The 18,160-nt window shown below is 48.1% G+C and overlaps 1 protein-coding gene across 3 annotated transcripts in view; it reads left to right on the forward strand.

Annotated features, from left to right (window-relative positions):
- The window catches only part of AKAP9 (A-kinase anchoring protein 9), a 1,796,561-nt gene that overhangs the window by 1,656,631 nt on the left and 121,770 nt on the right, over positions 1-18,160 (forward strand). For all 3 annotated transcript variants that reach the window (XM_086941844.1, XM_086941845.1, XM_086941846.1), the window contains 2 exons: positions 2,044-2,258; positions 12,102-12,210. In XM_086941844.1, coding sequence (XP_086797970.1) covers positions 2,044-2,258; positions 12,102-12,210 — 324 coding nt within the window. The remainder of the gene's footprint in view (positions 1-2,043; positions 2,259-12,101; positions 12,211-18,160) is intronic.

The following is an 18,160-nucleotide window of genomic DNA, read 5'->3' on the forward strand; positions in this document are numbered from 1 at the left end:
TTTCATTTCAATCCTGGTTATCCTGTTAAAGTCTTTTTAACTGCCGTTGCCATCTGTATCAAAACTGGAAGCTTTGAAAACAGCATACACTCAGAAAAGGGTGCTGTATGTTTTTTTTTAAATATTTTGCATTTGGAGAACACCAGTTATTTGTGATATTGGTGCTGCTTGCATCTTGTCTAAGTTGAAAGAAATCGACTTTGTTTCAAGAAATGGCTGTAGATTGAATGCTAAAACAGGAAACTCAGTACTTCAATTTTAAAGAAAAATGTTCTTTGCATTCCATTTGCGCTTTCTTCAAGCATTACTGCAGTAATCCCAACCTATGCTATGCGTCAAGGTGTGCTTAAGGGTTGAACTCTTAAGCATCTGAGATGATCACTCCCCAAATTATGGCTCAACTCCAGATACCAGTATCTGAGCAAAACACAAATCAAGATTCTGACCTCAAAAACAGGTTCTCCTTTGTGCTTAATCTTCTCCATAGGTGGTCAGTTTTTCCTTTGGTTTCTGATTTAATTTTTAAAAAGCCAATTTTTGTCAGTACTGGGTTTATGAATCACATAAATAGAGCAAGTCAGATCCTTTGCGACATTGCGGACAGCAAAGCAGAAATATGCTGTATTTAGAACTCTCTACCAAAGCAGTGGAGATTTTCTTACTAAAGCTTCACTAGCCACCATGGGATGAATCCTATTGGGTGAATAATCTGCCAGTAGTTCCGGATGCTGAAATTTCAATCACTAAATGTGGGCATTCTAAAAGCTTCTCCCATAGAGGAGGGTATGTTGTCATTTTCCACACATTTAGTCTCATTAACATGTTTTGGTTGTGGGAGGTGGGGTGTGAATCCTGCACCTACTTGTGGACACCTGCACTTAACCATTTCATGAAAGTCTGCATGACAGACTTTCACAAAAGTAGTGCCACCAGGCAAGAAAGTTGATCAGTCACTGTAGATTGACTTTCAGATACTCCTCCATAATTGGTGATGTTCTATCTGCACCTTGGAAGAGTAGATGTTGGAGTATGAGAACTCTCCTATCGCCCAGTGTCTGAAAGGCGGGTGTAGAGGCTACTGGTGGGGCAGGTAGTACATGTATTTTAAGCGCATTTCTATATTGGTGATAAGCCACCACAGCACATTAACGAAAGGGTAACACATTACACAGTAGATGGTACTTGGTTATAGGAATGCATTGTGACATATATGAGAAGTGCGTTGGTGTCCTTCATCTTGCTAAGTTCTGATTCTTCTGTGATAATTGTTTTAGGTCGTCGTATTTTCATATTTTCTTGTGGGCAAAGTAGTGTGTTCATTTGTCTGTTATTCTGCATCCCTGGTAAAAGAAGAGCCACAGTCTTTATTTTTTTCCTGAATTTGAGTCGCTGTGGTCTGTTTATTGTATATTCTCAGTGTTCCATGTATTTGCAACTTTTGCACAGATCAATGTTCTACTTACGTGCGTCTTCTATCTGCTAGTTTAGAACAGGGCAGATAGAAATTCTGAGATTGCAGTTCTAGGAATATCTTTGGAACTTTAAAGAATAAGTTCCGTGGAGGACCTTTGGAAGATGCAGATTACTTTGAAGGCGGCACATCTGGTTCCAAGGAGCCAGTGAAGTGCTTGGAGCATAGTAGTGATAATATTCCACGGGTGAAGATTAAGAATCAGTCTTGCAGCCTCTCTTTGGATCTTTTGTATTTTTTGATGTAGAATTAGCCTCAGGTAACAGTACATGTGCATAGGCTACTGATAATGAGGGTGTCAGTGGTGTGCAGTTTCTGCTGATAGTCAAAGTGTAGCAAGAGTGTCAGGGTGTTTCTGTTCTTTAAAGGGCACTTCTTGTGATTTGATTCTATTGAGGGAAAGGTTGGCGTCCAAAATCACTCTAGAGACCTTTACTTAATTTCATGCAAGAGGGAGGATTCTAGTTTGATTGTATTATTGTTGTTAGTTTCTCCATTATCCACAGTTTGACGGGGTGGTAGCGTAGTATTTCAAGTAGTCACATTTTTCTTTTATTTTCCCATATGATCAGACTGAGTGGGACACCTCCAGTGACAGAACAAAAAGTTGGATTCTCCAGCAGAAAGAAGAAGCATCAGAGAGCAAGGAATCTGGATTCTCCACGCAAATGGAAATGAATGGCGGAGACGTGATTTCTGGCAGTGATGTAGCTGTTGAAAATATCAAGCATAGATTGCAACAAGTGTCCTCAAAATTAAAGCAGCTTGCAAGCAAGGCTGCCAAAAGGTACATTTTAAAAGATTTTAAATGTTGCTCATAATTTCATTGGGTTTGCCATTAAACATACTTTTTTTAATGAAATTGACAGTAATGTGAATGTTAGTGCACAAAATGCAGAATTCTCAGGAGCATTAAATATATTAATCTAAACTTTTTCATTGTGTATAATTTCCATGGTTTATGAGCACAATGTGCACAGAGTACACACCTGATGCAAATTTTCTCTGTTCATCACCAATATATATTCATAGTGCCTGCTTGTAAGACACTCTCAAACACACAAATCTTAAGCGTATATGTGGCTAGTCAGGCTAGTGTGGATAGATTGCGCACGTCTTTTTTCATTCTCTTTTCCACTCCACTGTACTTGACCAGCTGATTAAAAGCCACATGACTTATATCTACACTCAAATTTTTTACCTTGAGTCTGATTTTATGTCTGTTGAGAAACACTATTCCTTCAGTCTGATTTCTGTGGAATAAAATGTGTTTATGTGTGCTATTTGTCACACAAGACTAGATATATCTTCTGTTTGCATTTGGTAGTACTAGATGAATGTCCAATATATTAATATGTAAACCCATAGACTCTTTGAAGGTGGACTTTCTTTTCCAGTTCAGTACATTTATAGGACAGGTATGTCTCACCGGAGACTGGCACCCTAGCATCCTTCACACACCTCCCTGTTTTCTTCTATTTTGTACTAATCATGTAACGCTAAGCACACTGACATGCGAATGTCATGTACTTATAAGCTATGGCAGTCATCATCATGCCAGACCGTTCTGGAATTGTTCCATGTAACTCTAGACATCCCTTCCATGCTCCCCTACACACCCTTAGTGTACTTTCAGACTGCACAGAGATATATTGTGTGTGTTCAGTTGCTTCCAGTCAAGATCTTATTGGCCTCTGTTCCCACTCCTGGGTCATGGTGAAATTAAATTAAATGAAAATAGGATTTCTAAAGCGCACTCATACCCACGGGTCTCTAGACGTTGAAAGTCCAGGGGGAAAGAGAAGAAGGGTAGCAAAACCCCAGACAGCAGCAAGGCTCCCGAGAAATGAAGGAATATATTTGAACTAATTATTAAAAAGCCAGGTTTTGAGCTCTTTGCGAAAGGTGAGCAGATTGTTTGAGGTTTGAGGGTAAGTGGCATATATTCCAGAGATTAGCAGTCGTGACTACAAAACTTTCCTCCCCAGGTAGCCCTCCTAAACTTGTGACAACCATATTAACCTGAGAGGCCGATCATAGGTTTCTGGCCAGGATGTAGCGATGGAAGAGTTACCTAATGGAGACATGTCCCTCGGAGTGAAGGGCTTTAAAGGCTAAGAAAGCTTTTAGAAAGCAACTGAAAACCTTTCTGTTTAGACAAAATTAGTTGAAGCCTGTCTGTTAGTTTAAAAATTATGTAACTGATTCATATGTTCTTAGAATGTCAGTGTGATTGTCTGGATATTTGCTTGCCGGCTGTCCTGAGCGCGGAGATACTCCTTTGGGAGTTTATTCCTAGCGCTATACAAACACGCAAATAAATAAAGCACAAGGATTTGAACATAACCCTTTTCTTAACGGGAGCCAGTGATGTGATGGGAGAGACTTTGATACCGACTGATGATTTGGGATCCCTAACAGCAGCCTGCCAGCCGCGTTCTGGACCAATTGTAGTTTGTCTAAGGCTTTCTTGTGGGCCGTCAGGAAAAGCCCGTTTCAATAGTCTATTTTAGCGAAGACTAGAGTGGTGACCACTGCTTTCCGCAGGTCCAGTGGGATGCAAGGGAAGATCTTCCTGAGAGATTTAAAAATGAAAAAAACAAGATGAAGTGATAGCATTGGCATGTCCCACAAAGGAAAGTTTTTCATCAAACTAAATTTCCAAAATTTTCACCTTTGGCACGGAGTAGGGCGTGGACCCATTTCCTGAGGCCCCCAACTGGGGCCCCAAAACGATGGGTTGCTGCCAAATAGTAGCACCTCCGTTTTATCGGAGTTCAGTTTCAAGCAGTTGGTAGACATCCATTTCCCTATCTGCAGCATACAGTTGTGGAAACAGTTAGCTGTGTTGTCAGCATTCTCTGTGACTGACACCACAATCTGGGTGTCGTCAGTGTAGGAGACAACCGAGAAGCCTAGGCCTTTGATCAGTAAGGCCGGAGGTATATCGTACAGATTAAAGAAAGTTGGGACTCAGTGAAGACCCCTGTGGGACACCACAGGGAAGGGTGAAAGCGGTAGTTCTGTGGCTGGTACATTCCACATACTGCGTTCTGTCAGAGAGGAAAGAGGTGAGGAGACTAAGAGCAGTACCTCCAACACCTATCTTGAACAACCGGTTGATCAGGAGTTGATGGTTGACAGTATCGAACGCTGCCGAAAGATCAAGTGAAATTAGGGCAGCGTTTCCTCCTTTGTCTAAAGTTGCTTTGACATATTTTGCGGCTGTGATCAAAGCTGTCTCAGTGCTATGTTGGCCTCTGAAGCCAAACTAAGAGGAATCCAGTAGATCGTGATCCTGGATGTAAAGAGAGAGCTCGGTGTTTATGGCTTTCTCTATCAATTTGGCCAGAAAGGGGAGTCAAGATATTGGCCTATAGTTATTTGGACTGTCAACGTCCAAATCGTTTTTTAGGAGCGGGAGAATTGAGCTACTTTCCAGCTTTTGGGGAAGAAGTGGTCATAGAATCTGCATAATATTTCTGTAAAGATGCATTTTCCTGAAAGTGATTAACCTCTTCCTTAGAACATTGTGACCTGTGTTTTACTCTGCGGAATTTTCATCTGTATATTAAACAAATTGAACCTGTGGAAAATGCGCATTTTGTTATGTTGCTCGAAATTCTCTTCTGAGCTATTGGTGCCTTAGATGTTTGTGCGTAGGGGGGCGTGGCTTGGGCGCCGATGGCGATGGTCGCCTGAGAGCTCGGCTCCGGGACTGAGCCCGGTATTATCCTGTAACTCGGAGGCTGCGGGGCACCCCAGACCCCGCATTCTGCTGAGCGGACCGACGAAGACCTGCCGGGGCCCCTGAAGGGGTTCGGACGAGAATTGCTCCGGAGTTAAACCGAAGTTTGCGGAGTGCGACCCAACATGGCGCCCGGACTTCTTTGTCCCCCTGGTCGGACCCACTGACTTGGAGGAGCGTCGCGAGCAGCGACTTGCTCCCAACTTTGCCATCCCCGGCTGCTCTGTGCACTGGCTGTCTACTGGATCGGACTTTTTACAACGAGTTTGCACTCGGTTGGGTGACCGGGCGGATGCCCACGTTATAGGGGACCCCGGGAGCGGACGCTCTGTGATCCAGGCGGTGGCCCGACTCACGACTCCGCACCTAGCTACGTCTTCCCGGCCAGTCCACTTCCATGGGAGGCGCGACACTTCGGCGCCACAACTCGTCCGGTGGAGTTGGTGACCCTCACCCCGGGTCTCTAGCGGGTGAGCGGGCCTGCCCGACTCGGCGAAGGTTGTCTCCGCCCCCTCATCGGTGCCCTCGGACGCCGTGGCGGTGGCGTGAGCCGAAGCGGAGAAGTCTCCACGGGCCCTGGAGAAGAAGGTCTCCCACACTCGATTTGAGGACCAGTAACCGGGAGGGTCGCGATCGACATCTGCACCCGGAGACACCTACTCCGGGACCTTCACGGAGTGCCCCCGGCGACATGGGGAAACCCAGGGGAGCCAAGGGGACTACCCCGACCGCCTCGGACTCGGAAGCCCAGGACAAAGAGGAGTATGGGGACCCAAAGAGTTCTGATGGCGCGTCGATGCAACAACAGTTCGACCGCGTCCTGGAGGCGATAACGACCACGAGATCGGCCCTCCAACAGGACATTGCCCAGGTGGCGACGAGCCTGGGCCTCCTCAGAGCGGACCACGGCAAACTTTCGGACCGGGTCAAGGAAGTGGAGAGCTCGGTGAAAACCTTAGAGCCGGCGCAGCGAACCTTGGCTGCGACGATGAAGGATGCCCTATCCCGAATTGCGGCCCTGGAGCAAAGGGCGGAGGATGCGGAAGGCCGCAACAGGAGAAACAACATTCGTGTAGTGGGCCTCCCGGAAAAGATCGAGGATGGCGACATGGTGGCGTACTTAGAGACCTGGCTCCGTGACACGGTGGCCCCGGAGGGGCTATCCTCCTTCTACACTCTGGAGCGGGCCCACAGAGTCCCAGCACGGCCACCGCAACAGGGACGCACCCCGAGGCCGGTGGTGGCGCGCTTATTGCACTTTCGGGACAGGGACTTGATCCTCAATGCCGCCAGACATAATGGTCCATTCAAAGTAGCGAACAGTCAGGTGAACATCTTTCCGGACTACACCTACGAGACTCAACGCAAGCGTTTCTCCTTCCTGGCGGTCAAGCGCGAGCTCAGGAGCGAGGGCATCCAGTACTCACTCCTCTACCCTGCAAGGCTCCGCATCATAGTCGATGACAAAACTCAGTTCTTCGACACCCCGGAGGATGTCTGTGCCTGGCTTGAACTTTACAGGTCAGGGAAAGATGGCTTCGGCTCCTCGTCCCAACAGGCAGATGAGCCGGAACAGAGACGGCGATCCAGGAGGATCAGGAATCGCCGCGGCCGCACGGGTGGGCCCTCAACTGCAGAGACGTCGTCGGAACGGAGGGGAGTGTTGGAAGTACTGTCGGAGTTGTCGGGCGCACGGGACGAAGCCGTTGAGGAGGAAGGAAACCTGGGTGAAGAGGAGGCACCATCGGACTCGGAGGACTCAGTGACTGATAGTGGCCACACACCGGTGATCACACCGAAATCGGTGGAGGACCTTTTGGATGGACAAGGGTAACGGGGTGTGCTGCCTTATTTTGGGAGGGGGCCCGGCAGGGGGGAGGCGGTTGCCGTCCATTGCTGCTGATAGACAGGGAGGGAGGGGTGGGATGCCCCTGTTTCTGCCCCGAGAGGTTTTGGCACTGTTTAGGGCTTGTTATAGTCCTGGTGGCCTGGGCGTCGAGGGCCCACTGCCTCCGCCCAGCCCGCACCTGGCCCTTAAGGCCTTCCTACGGTGGCGACCGTGGGATTAGTAGGGGTTACTGGGTGGATGGAAGGCGAAGTTTGGATGGGATCTAGATGGTGCAGTTTGGGTCCTGTTCTGGGGTGGGTGGGTGAGGGTTTGGTTCGTTCTTGGGTTGTTTGGTTTTGGTTGGGGAAAATGGCCGCCATCCGTGCTGGGAGGAAGGTTGTCCTTTCTTTGTTGGGACCCGGATGGGGATACTGTGCAAGGACAATATGGGACAATGGCTGATGTCGCTAACTTGAAATGTGTCACTTGGAACGTACGGGGGCTTCATACTATGTCCAGGCGCCACAAGGTCCACGCTTATTTGGTGCGTAGGGGAGTGCAAATGGCGCTGCTGCAGGAAACTCATTTGAACAAGGCGGAAGGGGCGGCGCTACAGCGTAGATGGCGGGGGCAGGTCTTTTCCACCTCGCACTCCGCTTATGCCAGAGGGGCGCTAATATGGATCAGGGCAGGGGTCCCCTTTCAAGTCACGAGAACAGTGATAGATCCGGAGGGGCGTTACGTGGCCATCTCGGGCACTCTAGGAGGGAGGGACTTGAACGTTTGTTGTGTGTATGCTCCTAATATGGACCAGACTGCCTTCCTTTCCAGGCTATCGGGCTCGTTGGCCCACTTTTTCTCCGGGCCCCTTCTGCTTGGAGGAGACTTCAATTCTGTAGTGGATGTGGATATTGACCGCTCGCATCCACCGCTTCCAGATTCTCCGGTTCGTCGCACGGCTAAGGGTGGTCAGGATTGGCAGACCCGCTGGGGTTTGACGGACATCTGGAGGGCGCATCACCCCGCATCTAGGGATTATTCATATTTCTCGAGCCTTCATGAGTTGCATGTCAGACTAGATGGCTTTCTTGGGTCGCCCGAACTGGTTTCGGCAGCGGTCCGGTCTGAGTACTTGTCCAGGACCATTTCGGACCATAACCCCCTCCTGCTGGACCTCCGTTGGTTCCCCGGGACGCCGGCGGTGCCCACCTGGAAGCTGCAACCCGAGATCCTTGAGGACAGTGTCTTCAGGGCTGACCTGGGGGACAGGATATTGGAATATTTTGCATCCAACGGCGGCACCGCGAGTACTAGAGCGTTGGAGTGGGACGCTTTTAAGGTAGTGGTGAGGGGTTACTGTATTTCTAAGAAGGTGGGCATAAGGCGCGTTATCTTAGCTGATTTAGATGCAGCGGATCGGAGACTCCGCGAGCTTGAACTTCGCCGCCCGGGACACCCGGAATTGCAATTACGAACGGCGGAGGCGAGGGAGAAGGTGGCGGCTGAGGTCGAACGGCTCCGCTGTTTTGACTATAAGGCCTATACGGTCCGATCCATCGCAGAGGGAGACAGATCGAGCGCATTATTGGCGTGGTTGGCCAACCCTACGCGCCAGTCCCAATTGACGACAAGTATGCGTAAGGCAGACGGAACCGAGGTACACACCCAACCGGAGATTCCTAGCTGCTTCCGGCATTATTACGAATGTTTGTACCGTAGTCGCTCCGCACGAGACCCTGACCGACTTGATGATTATCTACGCCCGCTGGAGCTCCACACAGTGGAGCAGGAAGTGGCGAAAGCCCTGGGATCTGACATTGAATTGGGGGAGATCCGCGGGGCCATTAAACGGATGGCGAGAAACAAGACCCCGGGCCTGGATGGCCTGCCTGTGGAGTTTTATGCAGCTTACGCTGACCTCCTAGCCCCTCGATTATTGGTGGTCTACAGGGAGGCGAAGAGGCTGGGGCGACTCCCAAGCTCGATGTGTGAGGCGTTGGTGGTTCCTCTCCTCAAGCCGGGCCGAGACTCGTCCGACCCGGGGTCTTACCGTCCCCTATCGATGTTGACGGTGGACTATAAAATACTGAGCAGCATCTTGGCCTCGAGGCTGCTGGGACACATGAGTTCCCTGGTGCATGAAGACCAAGCTGGTTTCATCCCACGGCGGAACACGACTATGAATATTCGCAGGTTATTCCGTTTGTTAGGGGAACCATTCGTGGATGCCCCGTCCCCGGTCGTCCTGTCGGTGGACCTAGAGAAGGCTTTTGATAGCCTGGAGTGGGACTACCTCTGCACGGTGCTGCGGAGATTCGGCCTTGGGGAGGGCTTTGTCAGGTGGACCGCGGTTCTATATGCCTCTGCTTCGGCCAGGGTCCGGGCGGGGCCACTGATTTCCTCGCGATATCCGGTAGAACGAGGCACGCGGCAAGGGTGTTCATTGTCCCCACTTCTCTTTGCGCTGGCGGTGGAACCACTCGCGCTGCACCTCCGGTCAGGAGCCCACTACACGGGCTTGTGGACGCCTGCGGGCCCGCATTATGTGTCGCTGTATGCGGACGACCTGTTGCTCTTCCTGGAGGACCCGCTCGACGCTTTACGTGGGGCGGCGGTGGCGCTCACAGAGTTCGGGGAGGTCTCGGGCCTCCGAGTGAATTGGTCCAAGACCTGTCTTTTTCCGGTGCGCAGGGGTACTCCCGCCCCTGCCCTCAGTGGGGAGATTAGGTGGGAACCCGACTGCTTTAAGTACCTTGGGGTGTTTGTTTACCACGACCAACCCGACCTCCTAGATGGGAACATTGCCCGTGGCATTCGAGCACTCCGAGGCTGCATGGCCTTTTGGGCTACGCTGCCGCTTTCGGTGGCGGGACGGATCGCCCTGCTTAAAATGGTGGCGCTTCCCCGGCTATTATATTACTTCCGGACTCTACCAATCTGGATCCCACCGGCCACGTTTCGACTGTTACGCTCCATGGTGGTCGGATTCCTCTGGGGGACGGGCCGCCGGCGGGTGGCCCTCAAAACCCTGATGAGGCCGAAAGACGAGGGGGGGCTCGCGGTGCCGGACTTTGAAAAGTATTATCTGGCGGCGCAGCTCCAGACCTTCACCCAGGAGATCGCCAGGGAATTCCGGGGCCCGGAAGACGGGAGGGGGACGGGCATGGCCAGGCATGTTCTCTCCTTTATAGCACTGCGACAACGTTTGGCCCTGCAGGACTTGTCGATGGAGGAGCGGACTGTCCGCCTGTGTTGGAATCGGGCCCACGCCCGAGGCCGACTGAGGATACCATACGCGCCTGAAATACCGTTGGGGATGCTGACGGCCCTCCCCCATGGAGGGGATTGGTCACGCCTAGCGGCCTGGGAGGATGCCGGCTTACAGCTGGTTGGGGATCTGTACGAGGACGGAGCGCTCTTGCCCTTCCAGGATCTTATTGACCGCTTCGAGATCCCCCGTGGTGACTTCCTGCTACACTCGGCCATTGTGCGAGCGATCCAGGCACATTGGAAGAACGGGCAGGAGGAACCCCCCTTATCTCAGGTGTGCCAGTACGTGATGATGTCGGCGGGCACGGTGAAGGCGGTCACTTGCCTCTACGGCAGGTTGATTAACGAAGGGTTGGCTCCTCTCACCACTCTAAGAAACCGCTGGGAGGAGGACATTGGTAGGGAGATCCCGGAGACGACTTGGTCCCAGTTGGTGAGACGAGCCTGGAAGGGCACACGCAACGCCCGTTTTCAGTTGGTCCACTATTACGTTCTCCATAGAGCGTACCTGACCCCGGTGAAAATCAGGCGATATTTTGCCACGAACTCGGCGGCATGCCCTAGGTGCCCAGCTCAGGAAGCGGACCTCCTACATATGTTATGGGCCTGTCCAGGTCTGTCATCTTACTGGCAGGAAGTAGAAACGACCCTGGAGGAGGTGACGGGGAGATCTTTATCATTTGATGCGGCGGTGGGGCTCCTGCACTGGTTCCCCCACACCCCCAGGAATAAAATTTCTAGTAAATTTGTCGACCTAGGGCTCCTCCTTGCTAAACGAGAGGTGACCAGGAACTGGAAGGCACGAGTTGGTCCGACAGGCAGCAGATGGCGCAGTGAGCTTTTGAAGTGGGCGGCGGGGGAGAGTACGCTGAGATATCAACTAGCTTGGAGGCAGCGTAATGAGAAGGCGCAGGAGGCAGCGTTGGAGTGGGAAATGTTAGTACAGGCCCTCAGGGATTATTGTGCCCCCAGCGACTCTGAAGTTGAAGAAGCGACTCGCCCCGAGTCCCGGTAAACGTTTGTACTGATGGTCCTATTGCTTTCCCCGTGGGTCCCATGGCAGATCCTGTGTCGGTAGCTCCCTGGCGCTGGTGGTGGGGTTGGGTGGGTTTCTTTTAGTTAGTAGTCCTTTGCGGGTGGGGGTTTTCCTTTGGGTTTATAGGCTTGTTTAGAAAAGCAGATGACGGACAGTGAATCATCCGGACCAGCTCAAGCAGCCTGCTGATCCCCCATTGCATTTCGCCGCCCGACCCCAGGGTTGTGGGCCGGATGGCTGTGTACGGAACTTACGGGGGGGGGCCAGAGGGTCTTATTCTGTTGATACCGCTTATGATACAATGCTGGTCGATATTGTAACGATTTACTAATTCCTGCAATAAAAATATATTTAAAAAAAAAAAAAAAAATTAGATGTTTGTGCGTAATGCCATGTTTGTTAAATTGACATTTGATCCATCTATAGAGTTATCTTGACATCTTAAAGGGTACTGGTTTGCTATTTGGACAACCTCAGCAGTAAATAAAGGTAATGCTTCTATCCGGCAAGTAAAAACAGTAGTTCATACATATGTTCAGCCTCAAGTTGGTTCTCTAAGCCATGACGAAAACACTTAAATCTGTGCTAATGTAGCCCATGCCTATTTTCAGAGTTGCTTATTTCTCATGTGTAAAACTCACATTTTCGTTTTGTGCAAATCATTAGAAGAATGAATGGATTTGAAAATGTCTGCTCTGCACTGTTATTAGATTCATTGGCAGTAAATGTACTTTTTCTTTTTGTTCAGAATACAGTTCGAATCTACTGATGATGAAGACTTTGTTTGGACGCAGAACAGCATTCAAGACGTTCTCTCTCAGTTACAGCGGCTACCTGAATTCCCATCCCTTGGAGAGGTAAGGATGTGGATACCTTTCTGTTCTGTTAAACTGCATTAGAGACCACATGCTAGTCTGGCACTATTAATGTCCAGATATATATTTATCGTTAGGCGTTTTTTTGTCAGAATGATGGTATAAACAGTCATGTAGGACATTTGCAATGAACTTTATAATGCAAACTTTCTTACACTGAGTTTGAAGTGGGAATGTTTAAGAAATGTTTTTTCCATCAAAGATGTGGCAAGACATTGCAACAGTGGATAGGTTCTGTTTTTCTAGGCAGGGAAAAACTCTGAGTGCTTCTGTGGTGACCCCTGGCGCTGGAATGCAGGTGGCTATCTATTTAATTTGAATCTCCGGCATTGTGTATGTATACGAGCCATCCTAAATAGAGAACAAGTTTTAGTAGGGGACAAGCTCATCTTTATATTCCCTAACTTGATTCCCAAGACCCTATTCCGGAAGGTGATTGCCCTGTGAGCAATTAAGAAGGAATGGCATAGACTGGAGATCATGGTGATTTTTAGGTCTTGCCTAGACAGCACATGCGTCTGTTCAGAGCATGTTCTTCCTAGAATATGGGTCTTTAAGCACCGCCCATCTTTTCAATTGGCTCCTCTTACTGTTCTTTGAAAATGCTAGTGTTTTATTGGTGAATAGACTTAGTAGTCCCACCTTTTGGACTTTTGTATCCTCCCATGAGGACTACCTCTGTTATATGTGCTCTACCTCGTCAGGTTAGTTAGGAAACTTGGAGTGCTCTATTTTTTTGTTGACCTGCCTCTGCTCCCGTTAAGGATTCTGTTTACTTTATTCATGGGCTTTATAAAACGCGGATTCAGTCACCCTGCTGTTTGTCCGTCTTCCGTGTTTATTAAGCTTCGTTGCCACTTAATCTCCCCATGCTGGTACCCCACAACACTGCTTTTTAAAAAAAAGAAATTGCACCATTGTTCGGTGTTTAAGCTTGCTCCTACTTGATTTCTCCATGCCACCCCTCACCCAACACTGCTTATTTTGAGTTTTTTGTTTTATTATTTTGCAGTGTTATAATAGTGCAAATTGAGCCCAAAGGTTTCAGAGCACTTTACATTGCCACTAGTTGCATTAGAGACGGGCACATTCAATTTACAGCCAGGGCCAACGCCGAGACACGAGCCTGGTTCCCCAGCTTCAAGGTCCAACCCTCTGGCAGTTACGCCACATCTGATTGCTGCTCCCTCCTCTCCCGTTCCTCCCACTTTCCTCTTCACATAGCCCCATCCATCATTGACTGCACACGGGGAATGGCGTGGACAACGTGTCACGGCGTCAGAGTGGTTTGGTCGATCTCTTGTGCTGCTCGACCGTATCCATAGAAACAGCAAAGAGAGCTTGTGTTGATAAGTGTTTGTTTACTTAGTGCATCAGCTTGTTATTCCAAGCTTTTGGGTCAGCTGCTCCCAACCTTGTGCTGCCACAGACTGACCCTTGTCTAATTAATACGCCGGTCTTTGTGTGCTGGAATTCGAAGGTCGTGTTCACAGTGAGCTCCACTGTTGCCTCAGATGCTCACCAGTAACCAAGCAAGAGTTGCGTTCAACCATGTGAATTCCATGAACTGTGAGCCTCCTCTTCTTCAATTGCATCTTACAGGGTCTGCTCATCGACGAGGAGCGCGAAGGGGAGAAGGTGGGTGGGTTGCGTTGTCTTGACATATGCTGATTCTACACCTGAATTGTTTACACTGCACTGTCTCCTTACCTATTGCACCAGCTGAGAATATATCAATCACATCCAAAGAAATTATGTGGGTTTGCTAATTGGTCTGCACATCTCTTGACATACTAAGTCTAGATGTTGATTTTCAATCGTACTCGTAAAAGGTGCTCAAATGATGTTATAAAACCCACCCACCAGGGTACTTTTATCTCTAAGCCTGCACAGTCTAGAACAATGATCAATCACAGTACACCAGAGCCAACCCAATCACTATATCTATGATCCAACAAGATAGTAAAGCAAGGAATAGTGGAGATTCTTTCCCGAGATGCGTTCCAATTTGCCCTTGTCAAGTGTCCTTTCAATAAAATTTCAACCACACTACTGAATCAGGTCTTTTGACATTTATTTCCAATTTTCTCAAAACACGAAGAGCAGCAGCAGCCAACGCGCGTTTCGCCCACTGGGCTTTTTCAAGGCTCTAAAATAGGTATTTGTCATTGTAATGGCGTTGCTAATCCATACTGGCCCAGCTTGATGCAGGGAGGTTTCCATGTGGAATGATAGCTGAGAGTGTAGCAGGCAACGTTTAGCCCGTAGTGTGGAAGCAGAAATTGGTTTCGGACTGTGCACCTTATGGAAGCTACCTCCCGATCCTGAGGAACGCAACCATCTAAAAGCTTGTGTGCCTTTTCGGACCTTGATAAGTCTGTATTTGTAATCCTGGATGCCAGGTGCTGCTCTTTGTGTTTTGAGAAAATTGGAAATAAATGTCAAAAGACCTGATTCAGAAGTGTGGTTGAAATTTTATTGAAAGGACACTTGACAAGGACAAATTGGAACGCATCTCGGGGAAGAATCTCTACTATTGCTTGCTTTACTATCTTGTTGGATCATAGATATAGTGATTGGGTGTGCTCTGGTGTACTGTGATTGAGAATATATCACATGGCTGTCTGTGTTTTTCCAGTGAAACAAAAATTTGACACAGCCTGTGGGTGTATGTTTGTGCACTAGAATTTGAGTCGTGAGAGGCGTAGTGTAGTCGCTACGGATGTGATTTTTAATGGAAAACTGCAAAAAATGTACTACATTGTTCTCAGGCTGAAGTAATTTGCTTTCATTCTTGATTCTTTATGGGCTGATTTTGTGAAACCTTTCTCAATTAAGCACTGTATAGGGAGGCCATCTGTTATTTAAACCAGTACAAAAATGGAACGTCCTTGGTAATTGACAATAGACTGTATGAGCCTTGAAGCACTTGGTAAGGAACAATGATTATGTATGTCAAGATGCTTCAAATTGAATGTGCTCTTCGGCCTGGAACCAATACGGATGTTAAAGAACAGTAGCTGTTGTAGCAGCCAGGACAATCTGCTGAATGGCTAAATACTTCTAAGCTCCCAAAAACAAGACCGATTGCATTGCAAATGCTTGTTATATATGTGCAGCCATTATCAAACTACTGCGGGTTCACATTAGCTGTGCACATTTTGTGTCCCCAGACACTTTGTAATGACACAGGGGGCTGCAGATGCTTGTGCAGGCATTTTTGTAGTACAGATTTCATAGGGGCAACCTCAAGGAGGCGTTTCCTCATTTGCATAGGGAAGTAGCCTCATGCAAATGAGGAAACATTTTTCATGTGTGCCCCTGTCGTGTCTGATAAGTAGACGCCCCAGACATCATGCTGCACTCACATGAAGTCACTCTGTATCCGCCTGCAGCCTCTGCTTACCTTTCCATCTAAATGGCCTGGAACAGCCTGCACAGTGAAAGTCAGATAGTCTGCTTGAAATGAGCAGTTCTTCTTTTACTAGCAGGCACAAATTTGTGGCTGCTTTGTGGCAGCGCATTCATTGTGATATTGTGCACTGGCCTGCTCTGCGGGAACCACCCAGTTAAAGGAGCACCATGTCAGGCTAGTGCAGCCTGGTCTGCGAAATAGGGCCTGGTGAGACACAGCATAACCTAATAAGGCAAAGATTTGCTGTTTATTCAGGAGGAGGCAACTAAGGACTTCCTGGACAATGTCAGATGGGTACCGGGTCTTCACCTGATACCTTTTTGCTGACTGCATGAGCAATAGTCCGGAACAGGTCTGTGGGTGTGAAGTAGGTGATGTAGTATGTTGTGAGTTAGAAATGAAGGGACCCATTTTGTGCCTGACTGACTCCTTAGAACAGTGACGTAAGTGCTTGGGTGTGGGTGATATAATTTATGTTGTAGGATGGTCAGCGGTTACACGCTGAGGAATAAAGACATGTAATACCAAGCTCATTGTGTGGCGTGATATTTTGCATGTACTCTTGCTGGGGAGGATACTACAGCTGGCGGCTAGATAGGAGATTACATAAACCCCGCAACCCGAAGAAGTGATAGTACTCTCCCGGAGAGTTTGCCATGGTTCAGCAAACTGCTGGTGTGTGCCACGTTGTGCCTCAGTCGAAGTTAAAATCAACTGATGGTGTATATGGAGTCAAGGTGCCACTCCAGACAGTGCAAGGCCTGTAAATAAAGTGAAGGCCTTACAGAAAGTTTGTTTGTCATCGGCTATACTAGAGAGCGGGCGCGACAACCCAAATGTTAGCACACGGCTAGTACTTAACGAAGGTGCCGGTTCTAGTGGGCAACCAACGCAGTCGGAGTGGTCTCCGCTTTCGACAGCAGAAAGTGCCACCGGTTATGATGCTGCCACATTCTTAAAACCACTGCATCCCTTAGACACTGACAAAAAGCAGTATATTGGCGATAGATTGACTGCTTTGATCAAAACCTTTGATGATTTAATTGATGCACTGGAAGAAGTAAATAACAAAAAGATCATTAAAGATCTGAGGAATTTGGCGGGTGAAGGAGCAAAAAAAGTGATAAAGAAAACATCAAATGGTGGTGAAGTGACGCACCGTCAAATGAAAGAGGTACTAAACACCAAGTTCAATCCAATGCCAAATGTCAACTATGAAAGGTACGTTTTCAACCAAGAAAGGCAGAAAGCTGATTAAACAATAGATGATTTGTGGTAGGTTTTGATTCGCTCATCAAGCGTTGCAAGTTCAACGAGTTGAATGATGAAGAGTTCATGCGTCTCAGATGGTTGTCTCTCCGATTCCTTCAGAGGACGAATGCTAAACGAGATACTCAGTTTGGAGTGAGTACTCATGGCTAGAAAGAGCTGCCAGACAAGCAGCTAACATGGAGGCCGGAACACCAAAAATGAATCCGCACTGAGTGTGAAAAGTAAGCTGAAACCCAAGGTAGAAGGCTATAAAGTAATATCTCCAAAGAAAAATTAATTGTTTTTGTTGTGGATTTTCCTTTCCACATGAAGGTAAATGTCCGGCCACTGGACAGATATGCAAAGGCTGTGGGAAAGAGAAACCTTTTGTAATGGTTTGCAAAGTGAGGCAAATATGAAAATATGAAGTGCGTCACGTCGAGAAAACAAAGTGGATACCAGAAAGTTCCAGAGATGTTCCAACCACGCCCACCAGGACAAGCAGCAGTATTAGCTGGGGCAAGTAGAAACTGAATGACGTCTATTGTCGTCAAACTCCTCATCTAAAAGTTTGTCAACATCATTGTCAAGCGACAGTGAGGAAGATGGATGTGCGATGTTCATGTTGATGGCTGGACGACGTGCACTGGTAGGATTAGCTTCTGGCAGGGAAGAATGCTGGACAAAGCTAGATCGACAAGTGAAAGTGTGAAATTCATTTGGACACTGTCCCAAAATAACACTGAAGGAGAATGGCCAATTCATGTCCTTCAAGTGCATGCTTACTCAGTTTCAGCACTACTGTTGACATGGTGTTGATTTCTCTAGACAACAACGTCAATGCCTTTCATAGCGATAGTGAATCAGTTTCCATTTTTGTTTCATAGATTAGGAAGACTCAGGACAATGAAGGTGCAACATTAACATAAATGATGACATCCGTCCTGTTGCTCAACTACACAATTGAATTGCATTTTATTCACAAGAGTCTGTTAAAAAAGAAATTGAGACAATATTAAAACATGACAACACTGAGCAATCCACTGGTCCAACGACATGGGTATCACCGAAAGTGTTAGTGCCAAAGAAGGATAGTGTTGGAGCCTTGTGCATCTGCATTGATATGTGCTAAGCGAACATGGCAATTGAAAGAGAACGACATCCAGGTCTGCACATTGCTGACATGGTTACACTGCTGAATTGAACGAACGTATTTTCCCACCTTCATTTGAACAAAGGGTATCACCAACTCAAACTGGAAGAAAA

The sequence above is a fragment of the Lissotriton vulgaris genome, chromosome 10 (assembly GCF_964263255.1).
Source record: "Lissotriton vulgaris chromosome 10, aLisVul1.2, whole genome shotgun sequence".
Lineage (NCBI taxonomy): Eukaryota > Metazoa > Chordata > Amphibia > Caudata > Salamandridae > Lissotriton > Lissotriton vulgaris.